This window comes from Typopeltis vanoorti, chromosome 10 (genome assembly GCF_054136105.1).
Source record: "Typopeltis vanoorti isolate ZY-2024b chromosome 10, IOZ_Tvanoo_1.0, whole genome shotgun sequence".
In the NCBI taxonomy this organism is placed as follows: domain Eukaryota; kingdom Metazoa; phylum Arthropoda; class Arachnida; order Uropygi; family Thelyphonidae; genus Typopeltis; species Typopeltis vanoorti.
Window position 1 is genome coordinate 128063438 of NC_143558.1, and position 14715 is coordinate 128078152.

The 14715-nt window shown below is 34.9% G+C and overlaps 1 protein-coding gene across 4 annotated transcripts in view; it reads left to right on the forward strand.

Annotated features, from left to right (window-relative positions):
* LOC150102781 (dual specificity tyrosine-phosphorylation-regulated kinase 1B-like) overlaps nt 1-14715 on the forward strand; it is a 323866-nt gene that overhangs the window by 283057 nt on the left and 26094 nt on the right. For 2 of the 4 annotated variants that reach the window (XM_090398758.1, XM_090398759.1), the window contains exon 11: nt 10136-13776. In XM_090398758.1, coding sequence (XP_090254884.1) covers nt 10136-11025 — 890 coding nt within the window. In that variant the 3' untranslated portion in view covers nt 11026-13776. Of the gene's footprint in view, nt 1-10135; nt 13778-14715 lie in introns of those variants that run through there. The other 2 variants (XR_016548908.1, XM_090398757.1) reach the window with 2 other exon arrangements.

A 14715-nucleotide genomic window follows, 5' to 3' on the forward strand; every position in this document is an offset into this window, starting at 1 on the left:
TAAGGGCTTTTCAATTGAAGGTGACTTACCAGTCTAATACAGCTGTGGCAAGGGTTTATCACAAGTAACTTGATCTGGCTGGTTTGTCTGTTGCAAAACAGACAAATCAGCCAGAAAGACATACACAATTAACAGACATGGCTATGCTGGATTTATAGTTTGGTTGCTTTAGTCATAACTCCAAATAGCCCATAAAGAAAGTCACAAGGAAATCCCCACAACAAGATGCAATCCATGACAGATTTTACCATAATGCATAAGATTTTATTCTTCCCACTTTTGTCATATATATATATTTTAATTCTCTCTCTCTCTCTGCAGGTCATATACCCAAGTAAATTTGTAGACAGGCATATTGTTTTCATTCCAAATACAATAAAGACATTTAATCAACTGTCGAGACCCATTTCTTTATTTAATATTGAATATAGACCCTTTTTTGCATCATCATCATCAGCAGCATGTTTTAATTAGGAATTAGATACACAATCAAAAGCATGCAAGTGTATGCTTTAGATCAGGCATGGGCAACCTTTCCTAGTTCAGGGGGCCAAATTATCATTCTGTCTTCGAGTCAAGGGCCAGACCAAATTATTAAATAAAATAAATTAATATTAAATGAATTAAAACAAGTTGTTACTTCATATTTCATTTATTTATAATATAATGCTTTGGTATAAAACTCTACATAAATTTTATAATATAATGAACGACATAACAATTTAATGTGAAGCTTGGCCTTGTACTTCAACTACGAGACTATCAATATTGACGTTACTATTACTTAAGGATAATCGCATAGAATTTTCAAGGTTTTCGTCCGTTATTCTTGTCCGAATTTTTGATTTCTTGTATTTCATCCTCAAAAAAACTGTTCACACATATATGTGCTGCTGAAAAGACAAATGATTTTTCTTGAAAAGGCACGTAAATTTATATATTTTTCTTCCACCAAATAAAATTTATAAAAATCCATCAAAGCAATGTGTGTGTGTGTGGGGGGGGGGGGCTGATATATATATATATATATATATATTAAGTTCCATGTTTGGTCTCTATATCAGGATTTCCAAATTATCTAACCTCAGCTTCCCCCTCCTCAATAATGCTAGTTACATTGTATATGATACACAATACTTCGTGTTTACAAGCTTTTGTGGGTGAAATTCACATTAAAAAAAAAGTAATAGAATAAATAAATAAACCTCAATATCTCGTGTCATATAAATAATGTATAGTTCTTCATGCATCTAGTAAATTGTCTTGGAATATTTTCAAAGTCAAATAGCAAATTGGATATTCCTTGCAAAAAAAATCTGTTCAAAACCTGGAATCTCTTCTTTTCAATATGCTCTGGGTCAGAATTTTCTTACCTGACTATAGCTTTCATTTACTGCTCTCCTAATTCAGATAACCATGCTGCCCTTTTTGACTCTTCTTATTTCTAAAAATTGATCTCATACAGTCTAATTACCCAAATTATGAAGAAGCTAGATGTCTTTAACATTTATAACACAAACTAGCTCTTCTCTAACTTCACAGATCAAGCTGGAGGGGAACCCAAATCATTTTTGCATCAGTCTTGACCTACCAACCAGAATATCAAACAGTCATCATTCTTCCAATGCTCAACCTTTTTTACCAATCAGCCCTCTCTCCAGATACATTGCAGATGTAGATGTTTTTTTATGTGAACTCCCATCCACGAAAAAATTGAAGCCTATGTAGTAAATGAGCCCCCTGGGGGGGAGGGTATGGTTTTTTCTTTTATTATTCTTCATTTGTTTATTTATTTATTTTTAACCTGGTGTGGAAATTCATCTTCCATCTAAGGATAATCACATACATCCATGCCCATGGTGAAATTCGAACCTGCAGCCTGTTTCTTTAAGCCAACCAGGCCGGCAAATAATCTTATCCATATCCCCTTTTCTGCATATTGATCTCCTCCCAGCTAGTCATGGCCTCATATCAACAGATTCCTTCTTTTTCCTTAATCATTTGGCACTCTTTTGTTATAGGCTGTTAGGGGGGGTGGGGAAGGGAACTGATATATATATATATATATATATATATACATACATACCAAGAAATATAACAAACTTTGGACTTAGGATGTCTTCCATGATTTCTGCACCTCTTTTCCTTGGTCAGATTATGTGAACTCCCATCCACGAAAAAATTGAAGCCTATGTAGTAAATGAACCCCCTGGGGGGGGGGTATGGTTTTTTCTTTGGAAGTGGAAGTTTTTTCTGCAAGTGGAGTGAGGACCTTCATTCCTCACTCCACTTGCAGCCCCCCCCCCCTCCTCCTCTGCCAATCTAAAACCCTGGTTCCCTAAAAATTGTACCTCTCCAGTTCATGATAAAAATGCAGCATATGTTCACTGGCTCAAGTCAAAACTCCAACTTCTCTCTCTTAACCTACACTATAGCCTTGAAACAAGTGTAAAAAATAAATAAAATATTGAGATAAGGATAAAATGCACTAAGTTTATCTCCTACTCATCTGGCAGTCAAGCTTTCTTGTTCCTCACTGTTGGACATAACTTCTGCTTTTCATTGTTTCCATCTCCCTCCCTCCCTCCCTCTCTCTCTCTCTCTCTCTCTCTCTCTCACACACACACACAGCACCACCACACATCATGATAATGTGGTATCATCACCCAAAGATTAGACAGACCTCTTACCATTAGTCCTTTTCCTTCAATTCTAGTTAAGACATTCAAAGCAAATCGCCTCTTTCAGTATTACAAGCTGCTTACCACATGCCTCCTCTGGTCTTTTTTGTAGAAGGACATCACAAAAATCCTAGTCTTGGTACTAATGTCTCTTGGTCCAGGTGATATTCCTCTGGTTGTGCTTAAAATGTATCATAGTTATATGTTTTGTGCACATGTATTGCATATATTAAGCTGTTATATTCATCTTGAATCTACCTAGCAGAGTGGGAAGCAAGTCTTTATCCAGCTTGTACCTAAAAAAAAAAAAAAAGGATGGGGGGGGGAAATAAAAGCACACTGTGACACCATTATCCAGTTCCTCTCACCTCTACTTTCGAAAGCGATAGAGACAGTAATCAATAACCAATTTCTTCATCATTACTGTGGGCTCTTCTGTAAATTAGTGATTGCTAGTATGGATTCTGCAAGTATTCTTTGCTCTACTTCTCCTGTCTTTTTTTACTATCTTCCAGGCTACTATCACTGGGATCCAACACCGTGCAGTGCGATCCATGGCTGGTAGTCTTGCACTACTTTGGCCTCTGCTTTGACAAGTTGAGACAGTCCTAGATGGCCAGGTCATGATCAGTAGAATAATGGGCTTGCCTCTAAGGCTCAAGGGTGTTGCAGTCTCCTTCCCTGTTGTCTAGGGACAGGGCCCAAGGCTTGCTGTGGTGCTCAGATAGCATCTGCGATAACCCTGGCATTTCACTCCCAAGCACAGTCATTGCTTGACGGATAGTGGACATCCATATGTAGCTCTGTGGTGGGTAGGGAGGTCTGGCACTGAACAAAAAAACCACTCGAGCATGAATCCTTCATTCTCAATTGTTTCAGGGGCCTTAACAAAGTCCAAACAACTAAGTATCGATACCATTGATACTCCTTTTGATAACAGAAGTAAGAAACAAACAAAAGAAAAAAAAAAAAAAAACATGATACCAGTATAAATTTACCAGTTTTTTATAATCATCCATGCTATAGGTGAAAAACCAATAGGGAAAATATCATCCTCCTTCATTCAAAAAAGGTATAGAAGAAATGACAGGTTCTCCTAAAACAGTTACAAAACTATGTTCTGGTGATGTCCTCATAGAAACATCATGTCGACAACATTCTGAAAAACTGCTCGGAGCAACATCAATGGGTGGAATGCCTATAACAGTTGCATCCCATAAAATGCTCAATTCATGTAGAGTTGTGATATCAGAATGGGATCTCCTAGATGTTTCTGACGAGGAGCATCATGATTCATTGATGGTCACCTGGACCAGAAATACCATCCTTACTTTTAATACTCCTAAGCCTCCAACATTTGTTAAAGCAGGGTATCTCAGTTGTCCTGTTTGACTGTAGATCCCTAATGCACTAAGATATTTCAAAATGCCAAAAATATGGACAAGCTTAAAGTGCTTGTCATGACTCCTGTGCCTGAAGTGGTAGTAAAGAGCATGATAACCAATCTTGCTGTACAAAGAAAGCTAAATGTATAAGCTGTCAGGAAAATTATCAAGCATACTCCTGTGCATGTGAGAAGTGGAAAGATGAGAAAGAAATACAAAAAAAAAAAAAAAAAGAACAGAACAGAACAAAACATCATATTGGGATGCAAAAAGAAAGTTAGCCATCACCACCACACCTGCTCTCAGATTCTCCAATGCTGAGAAGGTAACACTTAAGAAAATGTCTACAGCAATACAAACTCATATGTCTATTCCACCAGTTGATAATTTCACCTGAATTTTATGATTGCAACTGTTTCTTTGTTGAGGGCATCAATTGCAGTGTACAGTCCCTCCTCTGAAAATGGTTCCATTCAATGAGAATCCACTTGTGAAAAAAATTTTGCCAAGGTTATCATTTAAAGACAAACTACCAGACCCTTCCACAGAAAAAATGGCTACTTCAGTATCCACCAAAAGCAACTTGAACTTATCCAGTGATCCTGACACATCCAATAATGTATTGGATATTTTTCCAGAGGAAGCGATGGACACTGGTTGTCCATACCTCTCAAAATCTGAAGAGAAATACAAACCAGATAAGGGTAAGCCCTCAATCTCCCAGAAATCAGACAAGTCTACAAGGCTTAAGCAATATGAAAATTTTTACAATGGAACTGTGTGGGTTTCACCAGAATATCAATGATATCAAGCACCTGCTGCAGAAACGCAAATCTTTTTGTTTCTGTTTGCAGGAAACTTATTTAAAACCCAGCGAAGATCCTACCTTCATTAATATCATTCTTGTATGAAAGGACAGAACTGGAGATGGCCCTGCACGTGGTGGAGTAACTATTCTCATGAGCAGCCATACTTCTTTACATCATGTTTAGCTTAATACTGCTCTGGAAGCAGTAGTGATTTGCCTAGCTGTGGGGTTTCTAATCAAAAATCACAATATGATCACTATATTTACCACCAGGTTCTGAATTAAATAAAATGGAAAACTCGATAGTCTCATTATGCAATTGCTTTGGCCCTTGCTTCTAATTGGTGACTTGAATGAACATAACACTTTGTGAGATAACTCCAACACGAATAGACGAAATTGTATCATTGACAAGCGAATGCTTGACAACCATGACTTCTCCCTTACTAATAATGGAGTAAATACTGTCTTTCATGTGCATTCAATCATTCACTTTGATGTGCATTCGATCTAACAAGCTGTTCCCCTGCCATTTTTTCACTGCTCACATGGGATGTTGATGAAAACATATATGGATGCAACCATTTTCCTCTTATCAGCACTATGTCTTCACAGAATCCATGTCCTCCTACGTGAATGTGAATGCTGGTGGAAAATAGACCAGGCTAACTGGAATACCAGTTGCCAATTTGCAAAATTTAACACTGAAGCAGTCAGCCATACACCTATTAATGAAGCAGTGAAGTATATCACAGATTGTATTGTCCATGCAGCCACCACAGCAATTCCAGAAACATCATCCCGATTTCTACTCTATCCAAAGCTTTGGTGGAACTGAGAGTGCCAAGCAGCTAAAAAAGATCAAGATAGAGCATTGGAATATATTTCGTACATATCCTACTTAATAGCATTTAAACATGCTCGGCCTAAAGCACGTTATGTGAGATGTTAGAGTCAAAAACATCCTGGAATAAATTTACATCATCGATTAATCAAGCAACCACTTCAAAAATTGTATGGGATAAAATCCAGAAGATGAAAGGTAGATACAGAACACACTGTTTGTCTACCTTGGATCATAATGAATGTATTTGCAACTGATCCCAGAGCTATTGCAGACACTGTGGGAGAAAACTTTGCTAGGATCTCGGCAACAGATTCCTGTTCTCCTAATTTTTTTTAAATTCCTGTTAAAAGAACAACGAGAGAAACAGTGACTAAGCTTTTGCACCAAGGGGATTGATTCATACAGTCAGCCATTTCTTAAGGAGTAACTCAAAAGAGCTTTTTCACCATCTCCCACTTAGCACAGTTGGCCTAATGACTTTTTTTTTTTACAGAGGAAGAGTTTCTGCACTCTCTTGGCAGGCATAAGTTAATTGGCATTGCTATTCCCTAAGTCAGGCAAAGATCCAGCCAAGGCCAACAATTAATGTTTCATTGTTCTGACTAGCTGTTTTTGTAAGATCTTGAAAAATGGTAAATGCAAGGCTTCTCTGGTACTTAGAAAGGCAACAACTTTCTTTCCAGCACACAATGTGGCATTCGTGCTGAGCAATGGAGAGCATGCTCTCCCTTGCTCAGCATTTATTGTGCACTTATACATTCAATGTTTGATTATAGGCTCCAGGTTTACAGTCCATCGAAGGAGAGCATGCTCTGCTGGTTGCACCCAGTCCATCATCAGGGCATCTGATTAGCTACCCTGATCTTTGCACATCACCTATTCAAAGCCTTTATGTTGAATCAAATGAACACCCTCTATCACTTAGAGAAAAAAAAAAAAAAAAAACATTTGTCTCTTGATTATGCCCTAAAAATAAACTCCCTTTCAGATCATCATGCATGGACTTGTCTCTTTTCTCTACGTTGGGAGGTCCTGTATTATACATGTCGACTGCCATCTGTCCTTTTGGTATTCATGTTAAAGAGGCTATGGAAGCTATTGGAATGAGTGTTTACAACATTACCTTTGTGTTGTTTTGTGCTGATAAACAAAACAGCATTCCTCCATGGCAGTCTTGCACCTCATCCTGCAACCTCTCACTTTGTCAACCACAGAAGTCTCATACACACTCATCTGTCTACCTTCAGTTGTTTATTGCACACAGAGCAGCCCAGTCTGATTCCTTGCCTATTTACTGATGGTTCAAAATCAGAGATCTCTGTTGGCTGTGCTGCTGTCTTTTCCTAACATTACAATCTTCAGCTAGATCCCATTCGATTGCAGTAACTATACTACAAGATTGCATGCCATTCAACTTGCACTTGTGGATATCAAAGAAAACTCCTACCAGAAGTGTATAATTTATAACACACTCTTTAAGTTCTTTGCAGGCTACTCCTCTCCAGTGTATATAATCCACATCCAGTGCTTTGTGAGGTGCTTCAACTCTTGTGTAATAAAGACTGATGTTCGGTTCCGTTGGATTCCCAGCCACATCAGAATTAAGGGAAGCATCTCATAGTTTTTTGACATACTGTTTGACTGTATCATATACTAACTACAAACAGTTTATAAAATCAAAATAATTGCCCAGTGGTGGTACTCCTGGTGGGAAGCACTGATGAACAAATTGCATGAGATTAAGCATTGCAGTCTAGTCAATGTAGGAACAGAAGAGAGGAAGTTGTTCTTGCTAGGCTCCAAATAGGTCACAGTAATCTCACACATTCTTATTTACTGAGGTCTGATGACCCACCTATGTGTTAGAAATGCAACTTCCATCTGACCATTAGTCAGCACTTCACACAAGAGAGAAATGACATATTTACTTATCTGGTTGACTCTTACACTCAGGCAGATGTTATAGGACACAGACAAATTGCATAACGTTTTTAAATTTTTACAAAACATTAATTTATTCAAAGATATTTGATTATAAATGTGTTTATACGTAGATACTGCATTATAGATACTAAATCCATGTAGGTGCAGTTTTGCATTATTGCTTTTTTATGGGCATTGTTCTTCTGAATTGGCCACTACCAATTCTCCACTTTCCTTGTAAGAATTGAAGTAGCTGCTATACAGCATGCCTATGCAGTCCAGACTCCAAACATGGTAACCCAACATACTGTTATCTTCCTTCATTCCATCTACCTCTGTTTTTTTGAACAGTCCTCATCATATTGTTTTTCCCGATGAGTAGAATCCTCAGCTCTTCAAGAAACTTTTTAATAAATTAGTTCTTTCTTCTTAATCACTTACTCACATATGGCACTGTTGTGTTATAAGTCTTGCTACATTCCATGTGTTGGGTCAAATCTGGGTGAATCATAATTCCATATTAGTCTGACCAGAGACAAAGTTTTTTTTTTTTTTTTTTTTTTTTTTTTTTTTTTTTTTTTTTTACAATTGAAGTTTATTAATTAAAGCTGTGATCTTCTGAACTGAACTAGTTTCTTACTAGTGTGCAATTCTTGAACTCAAACTGTGTAAAAATTTAACATCGACAAATGTGGAATTACATGCAAATTGGTAAGAAGTTGGTATTATATTGGTATAAAGGGAAATTTCATCTTTAATATGTGAAGCTAAATCGTTTTTGGTAGGTGAATTAATTTAGTATTATGAAATTTGCTGTGAGTGACCTAAATTATGCTATATTGGTGTTGAAATGAATGATTCTAGTAGGACAAATGTTAATAAAAGTGTAGAGGTACTAATTAACCATTGCACAAAGGAAAAAAATGAAATATTTAAATGAAAACAAAAACTCGGTTAAGAAGTTAGTAATAATGTGACCCCAACATGTGGTGTCATAGTATTCTACACACCTTGAGAGCACAAATTCAGCAATTTGTTGATGATGAAAACAAATTAAGATTGCAAATTGCAAATATAAAAAGTTCTAAAAATATGGAATGAAAGGAATTAGTTTGCAAGAGGATTGGTATTCATTTTTTTGCTTTCATCAGGTCCAACTAAATGAACTGATGTGGTCTGCAAAAGACTACTCTGATTCCTTCTGCTAAGAAATGGAAGCATATATTGTGCCAGTTCCCTAGTTATTGGATGTGATATCTGTAATATCAGCAGATTTTTTTTATAGGCAGATTAGTCGTTGCTTTGTGAAACTCAGTTTTCACTGAATAATGATTTGCCTATCGTTCCATACAGTTATTTCATTATTGATGACTGTTAACTGCCATCACTCTTGTAGGCTGCATTATTAAATTAATGTATTTGAATTTCAATGGTCTTTTTGTTATTATTATGTATAGTTAATGTAATGCTTTTCGATCCAATGAAATAAAATTTTATTTTTCATTTATAAAAGTGACAATTACTAAAATTTTCAATTAAAGTGTGCTTCAATGGAATATATTTGAACTTACAAAGTGCTTCATTTGGTTTGTCACTGATCAATTTTATCTGCATTAAAAAACAATGTTCATTACAAATATTTATATCTTAACCTTATAATTTTTGTGTAGGCATTTGCTGTAATCATACTTTTCAGAAATTTCTGTCTTTTAATGCAGAATAATGCTATTTTTGCATTAAAGTGAAGTGAAATAAATATGTATGCAGCCCTAGGATCCTTTAAATGCATCATAGAGAGAATGGAAAATGCATCCAGCATGGTGAATTCAGCTTTATTATTATTTTTTTTAGAATTAGAGTTCAGATTGATTAGACAGAAACTGAGACAAATAGATTTATCATCAAAAAACTGAAGTTGCCATGCATTTGGCCTAAGGAGTCTAAATACATTATTATTCTCCATCCTGTGCAGAAAACAGGATGGTGAAAATTTGTTTGTTGTGTAGTATGGGTATTATAGATATTGACAGTGCAATGCTGTAACTCAAAAACAGAATGCCTTAACTCAGTGGTATGTCTTTTATGTTGTAAAATTTTTAGGTTGACTTTTCTGTAGTTTGTTATAGAGAGTGCACTGTAGAAATGTTTGCTGTATTTTGTGTCTTTTTATCATTTTATTTTTTATTTTATATATAATATAACTTTATAATAAAATATAAAAAAGTAGATTGTGATAACCATGGGAAAAGGAATAGTCCTACTAACTCCATATGAGACTAGATAGGATTCATACCAAAACTTTTACTGTATGCTTTTTTATAGCTGTACTAAAGCAATACTTTACATGCAAGATTTTGTGACATGCACATAGAATATATATTTTTAAAAATATAATGCAAAATATAACTTTTAATATTTTATTATTAGGGTATAATTGTTTCCTAATTTTATTTTTTATTTTATTTTATTTTATTTTATTTTTTTTTCACAGCATCATCTGTTCCATCACATGCAATAGGTCGAGCACGCTCTGACCCAACTCACCAGCATCCTCATGGACAGCTGCAGCACAGCTATACTCAGACAGGTGCATACAACATGCATTTGAGTGGGTCAGCAGGCATTTCTACAGCACCCTCATCTGTTATGGAATGTGAGAGTCCTGTTGTAAGTGTGGCAGTTTCCAGTGTTTTCCGTTCATCCCAAAAATTTCAAGCTTGGAGTGCACTTGGAATGACAGGAACAGCAGCTACAACAGGAACTCCTGTGCCTGTGGTTGTGTCGGTAGCTGGTAATGCTACTACTAGACATCATGTTCACATTGGTGCATCATCAAGTCGCCTTGGTGGCACAGGACATGCACACGTACATAACCACAGTCATTCTTACCGACGGCATCTTCATCATTCTCAGACAGGTTTACCTAATCAGTCTCGTATAACTGCTGCACCAGTTTCTCATATTAGTGCATCTAGTCTTGACCCTCTTCAAGTGTACCAGCCACCATCAAGTGTAACTAGTTCCAGCAGTAGGAATCAACCTTGTTCTTCTGCTACTTTGTCTTCCGAAATAATGCCAATGGACATCAGTACCACGGGTAATTTGTTTACACCTTTGGATTGTGCACAGACAGGTTCTTTGAGTCTTCATCTGGAAGGTTACCAGCCTTTAATACATGCTGGGACTGTATATAGTGGACAAAACCCTCCATACCTTGGCACAAACTTTCCTGATTCTGGACTTGCTTCCACTTCAAACACAGCACCACAGGCTTCCAGTTATATATCTCATGATGTGACACCTCAGAAACAGTCCGAAGAAGGGGACAGTTCCCCTATGATTAGTGTCTGTGTGGAACAGAATTCTTTAACCACTCACTGACACATTTCCTTAGGTATATTCATCCTGTTATGCATACATCAACCACTAACCTGGATCTTCAGTATTTCACTAAAAATTTAGTGTGAATTTGGTTACAAGATCCCTGTTAATGGAATTGTAGAAAGATGTATAGAAGTTTTTAGCTTTGGTATTACCAGAGCTGTGGTTATAAATTTGCATTCCTTACCAGTACAAATAAGTAATAGATCATTGAGCGCTTGTTTTAAAAAATATTTAAAATGGGAAACTGCAGTCTCCATTCTTAATTGGAAGAACTTGCTGTTCACTTTTTCTTTCCAGTCCCTCCCTCCTTTTTTTTAAGAGATGGTTGTCATATTGCAGTATTGTAAAAAAAAAAAAAAAAAAAAAAAAAAAAAAAAAAAAAAAAAAAATAGAGAAAAAAAAAGAGAAAAAAAGAAAGAAAAAAAATCTGAAAGAAGTCGTTGGACTCACTAACTTATTATACCAAAAGAACACTGCCCCGGCAAGCAGGCTATCTGTGTATGGCAGCATGTAATTTGTGTGGTGCCATAAAAACAAGCAGAAAGCTGACACATATGACAGTGTAAATGAACTTGTAGTGATGCAGAAACACTTTTTTTTTAATTTGTTTTGCAGATTATGTAAATAAGTCATGCAGTATCAATTGCTATTTATTGTTCCTGATACAGGCCCCAGTCTGTGCAATTTTTTCGACAGTTGTTTGAAGTTTACACTTGTACCTCTCACTCTCCCAGACTGATGCCTTGTTGCAACTGAAGGTGTGTAAAAATGTACAGTGTGCTGCCACTAATCCTTCATGCTGCTTCACAAATTATGATTCAAGTGAATAAAATTGATGACAGGTATACCATAAGGTAATCTAGTGCTGTAAATGTCTTTGAACCGTGGTTATGTGAAATGTATAGGTGACATGAGGTGTGTATAATATATATACATATATATATATATGTGTGTGTGTGTGTGTGTGTGTGCGTGCGTGCATGCATGCATGGGTGTGTGTGTGTGTATATATATATATATATATATATATTGTGTGTGTACATAAAAGGACTTCCAAGTGTTTCAATAACTTTATTTGCACTTTAAATTCTGTTAATTTTTAATAAGGCTCACACACAGCAAAATGTTTTCAGAACATCATTCCTTATTTATATGCTACCAGTGTATGTAGAAATTTAAAGGTGTATGTTAAATATCAGATGTTAAGAATTTATATTTCCGCTAAATTTTTTATTGTGATAATAGAAATTATAGTTAAAATGTGCAGAGTTTATTCATCATACTAGTATATTTTATTTAGATTTTTAGAGGTGTTTAGCCGCTTTTCATTCATACTTTTGCAAAACATTATGTATATATATGTGTATTTGTGTATGTGTTAGTGTATGTATTTTATACACACACTTTCTTTCATACATACATGCATACATACATACAGACTTTGCACCATCATTTTTATGTCCTGTCATTACTTGGTTATCTTTGCTCACATTTTGGAGTGTGATATTTTGTTTGTTAAATTTATTACTTTTTTATTACGAGGAAGTTAGGGAACCATTTATATCAGGTGTACAAAAAGGCTGCTCTTTATAAAATCAGGACATTTTAAAATATTTAATTTTAGCATGTGCATATTGTATTAATGAATTTTACAAGTGACTAAATTATAACAATATACAGCAAAATGTTTTTGTGCTGTGAAAATAATAGTTTAATAATATTAGGATTTGGAAATTGGTTTGAAATAGTGGCAGCACATCCTGTATATTGAATAATTTGGGGAAGAGTATGAGATTCTCTTTAGTGCCCTACAAGAATACAGTGACCCTCTTCTCCATGGCATTAATGTTTCACAGTTGTTTAGCTCTTTTTATTTTTTTTTTTAGGTGAATCATCTGAGAGAAATAAGAGCATTCCATTTTCATATGTCTCTGGATTAAAACTGCATATATAAATTAAAAATTATAAAACTGTTGTATAAGTAAGTATTCAGTGGGGAAAAAAATCTATAATATCTGAAAATTATATGAAAATTAGTCTTTCATTTATTTTGCAGACTGTAATAGTATAACAAAATTTAACCTATTACTTATTGAAATTTAAGTTTTACATTTCAGGTCATTTTTAACAACTAGCAATAATCAGTTTGTAGCGTTTTACTCAAAATTTGTAAAGTTTTGAAGAAAAGAAAAATTGAATAAGCTTGTAAAATTTGGTTGTGAAACAAACAAACAAACAAAAAAGCCTTTACACCAAAATAAACAAATTAATATGACCAATTTAGTGTAATGCAGATTGAAAGTTTTGTACTTTCACATTGTAAATTTTGTTAAAAGTCTTTGAATTAAATATTTCTGAAGCTAAATGCAAAATGTGACTTCCAGAAAATATTGGAACACCAGATATTTAACATCAGTTCTTAAAATGACCACAGTAATAATTTAGTTTGCTGAAAAGTGGGCTTTATAACTAGCCTCACTAATTATTATGCTCCTTTGCTTCTTAAAGAGCTGCGCTTTCTTATTGGTAAAAAGTTTACAGGTTACTCTTCTTAATGTTACTGTATCACTGCTGTATTTAGGGGGTGGGGAAAATAGTGAATGGAATTTACTTTGGAAACTCAACAAAAGATAAAATAAATTTGGATGTCGAACTAACAAAATAATTTAAAACAACATTAAGCAAAACGTTCCAGGGCAGAAATTATCCAAGAAGTTTAGTTTCAGCTGATACAGAATTTTTTCACATTTTTGCCATTTTCTTATCCTACTTTTGTTTTTGGAATTTTAATAATGAAGTTTCATGTAATTTTAAAGTATAAAATCCATGTGATTTTCAGATTTAAAAATGTGACTTGTTTAAAGATAACTGTAACGTAGGTTATAAAACTGCTTATTGAGAATGATTTATGATATATTACTTTCTCAAAAGATGTTGATTCCATGGAAGAAACAGTTACTTTGTTGGCAGATTTTATTCTTCACTGTAGAATTATGAACATATAATTCTGGAAATAGCTTTTGCTGATTTTCTCAGCATCATGTTACTAAAAAAGTAAATTAACAAATACACAAAATAACACTCTGTACATGGAGTGCAATATGAAACAGCCTTGGTATCTTTGTAGTTTTTTTTTTTTTTTTTTTTGCTTCAAATGATTTCTATGAGACTACGTTCTTCACAAGTTCAGTTCTGTGTTGGGATTCATTTGATGCATTCTGCTCACATGACCCACATCATGTTGTTGTATTTCAATCAATAAGAATCATTGATTGACTTGATGTTATTTGTGTAATCTTTTAATTGCTTTTATTTCAAGATTCCAGATCATATCATAATTAGATAACATTATTGGAAATTGTTTTAGAATATTATTGAAATATGGTGGCACATTAGCAGTCCTGATTTCTCTTCTTTTGTATTTTGCATCTTTACTGCTTTCACATAACATACTTCATATTGTCTTCCTGTCTGTTTTATGCAATTCTGCCTAACTTACTAACAGGTGCACACACAAACGTGATCTGTTTTATATATATATATATATACACACACACACACACTTGTGTTTTTTTTCTCTGAAGGATGTACAGATTGTAGATGACTCATTGCCTAATGGAATACCACCATCTTGGAGACCTGGAGAGAAAGTTTGTAATTGGTCTGCAGAGCAGTCTATGCACAGCA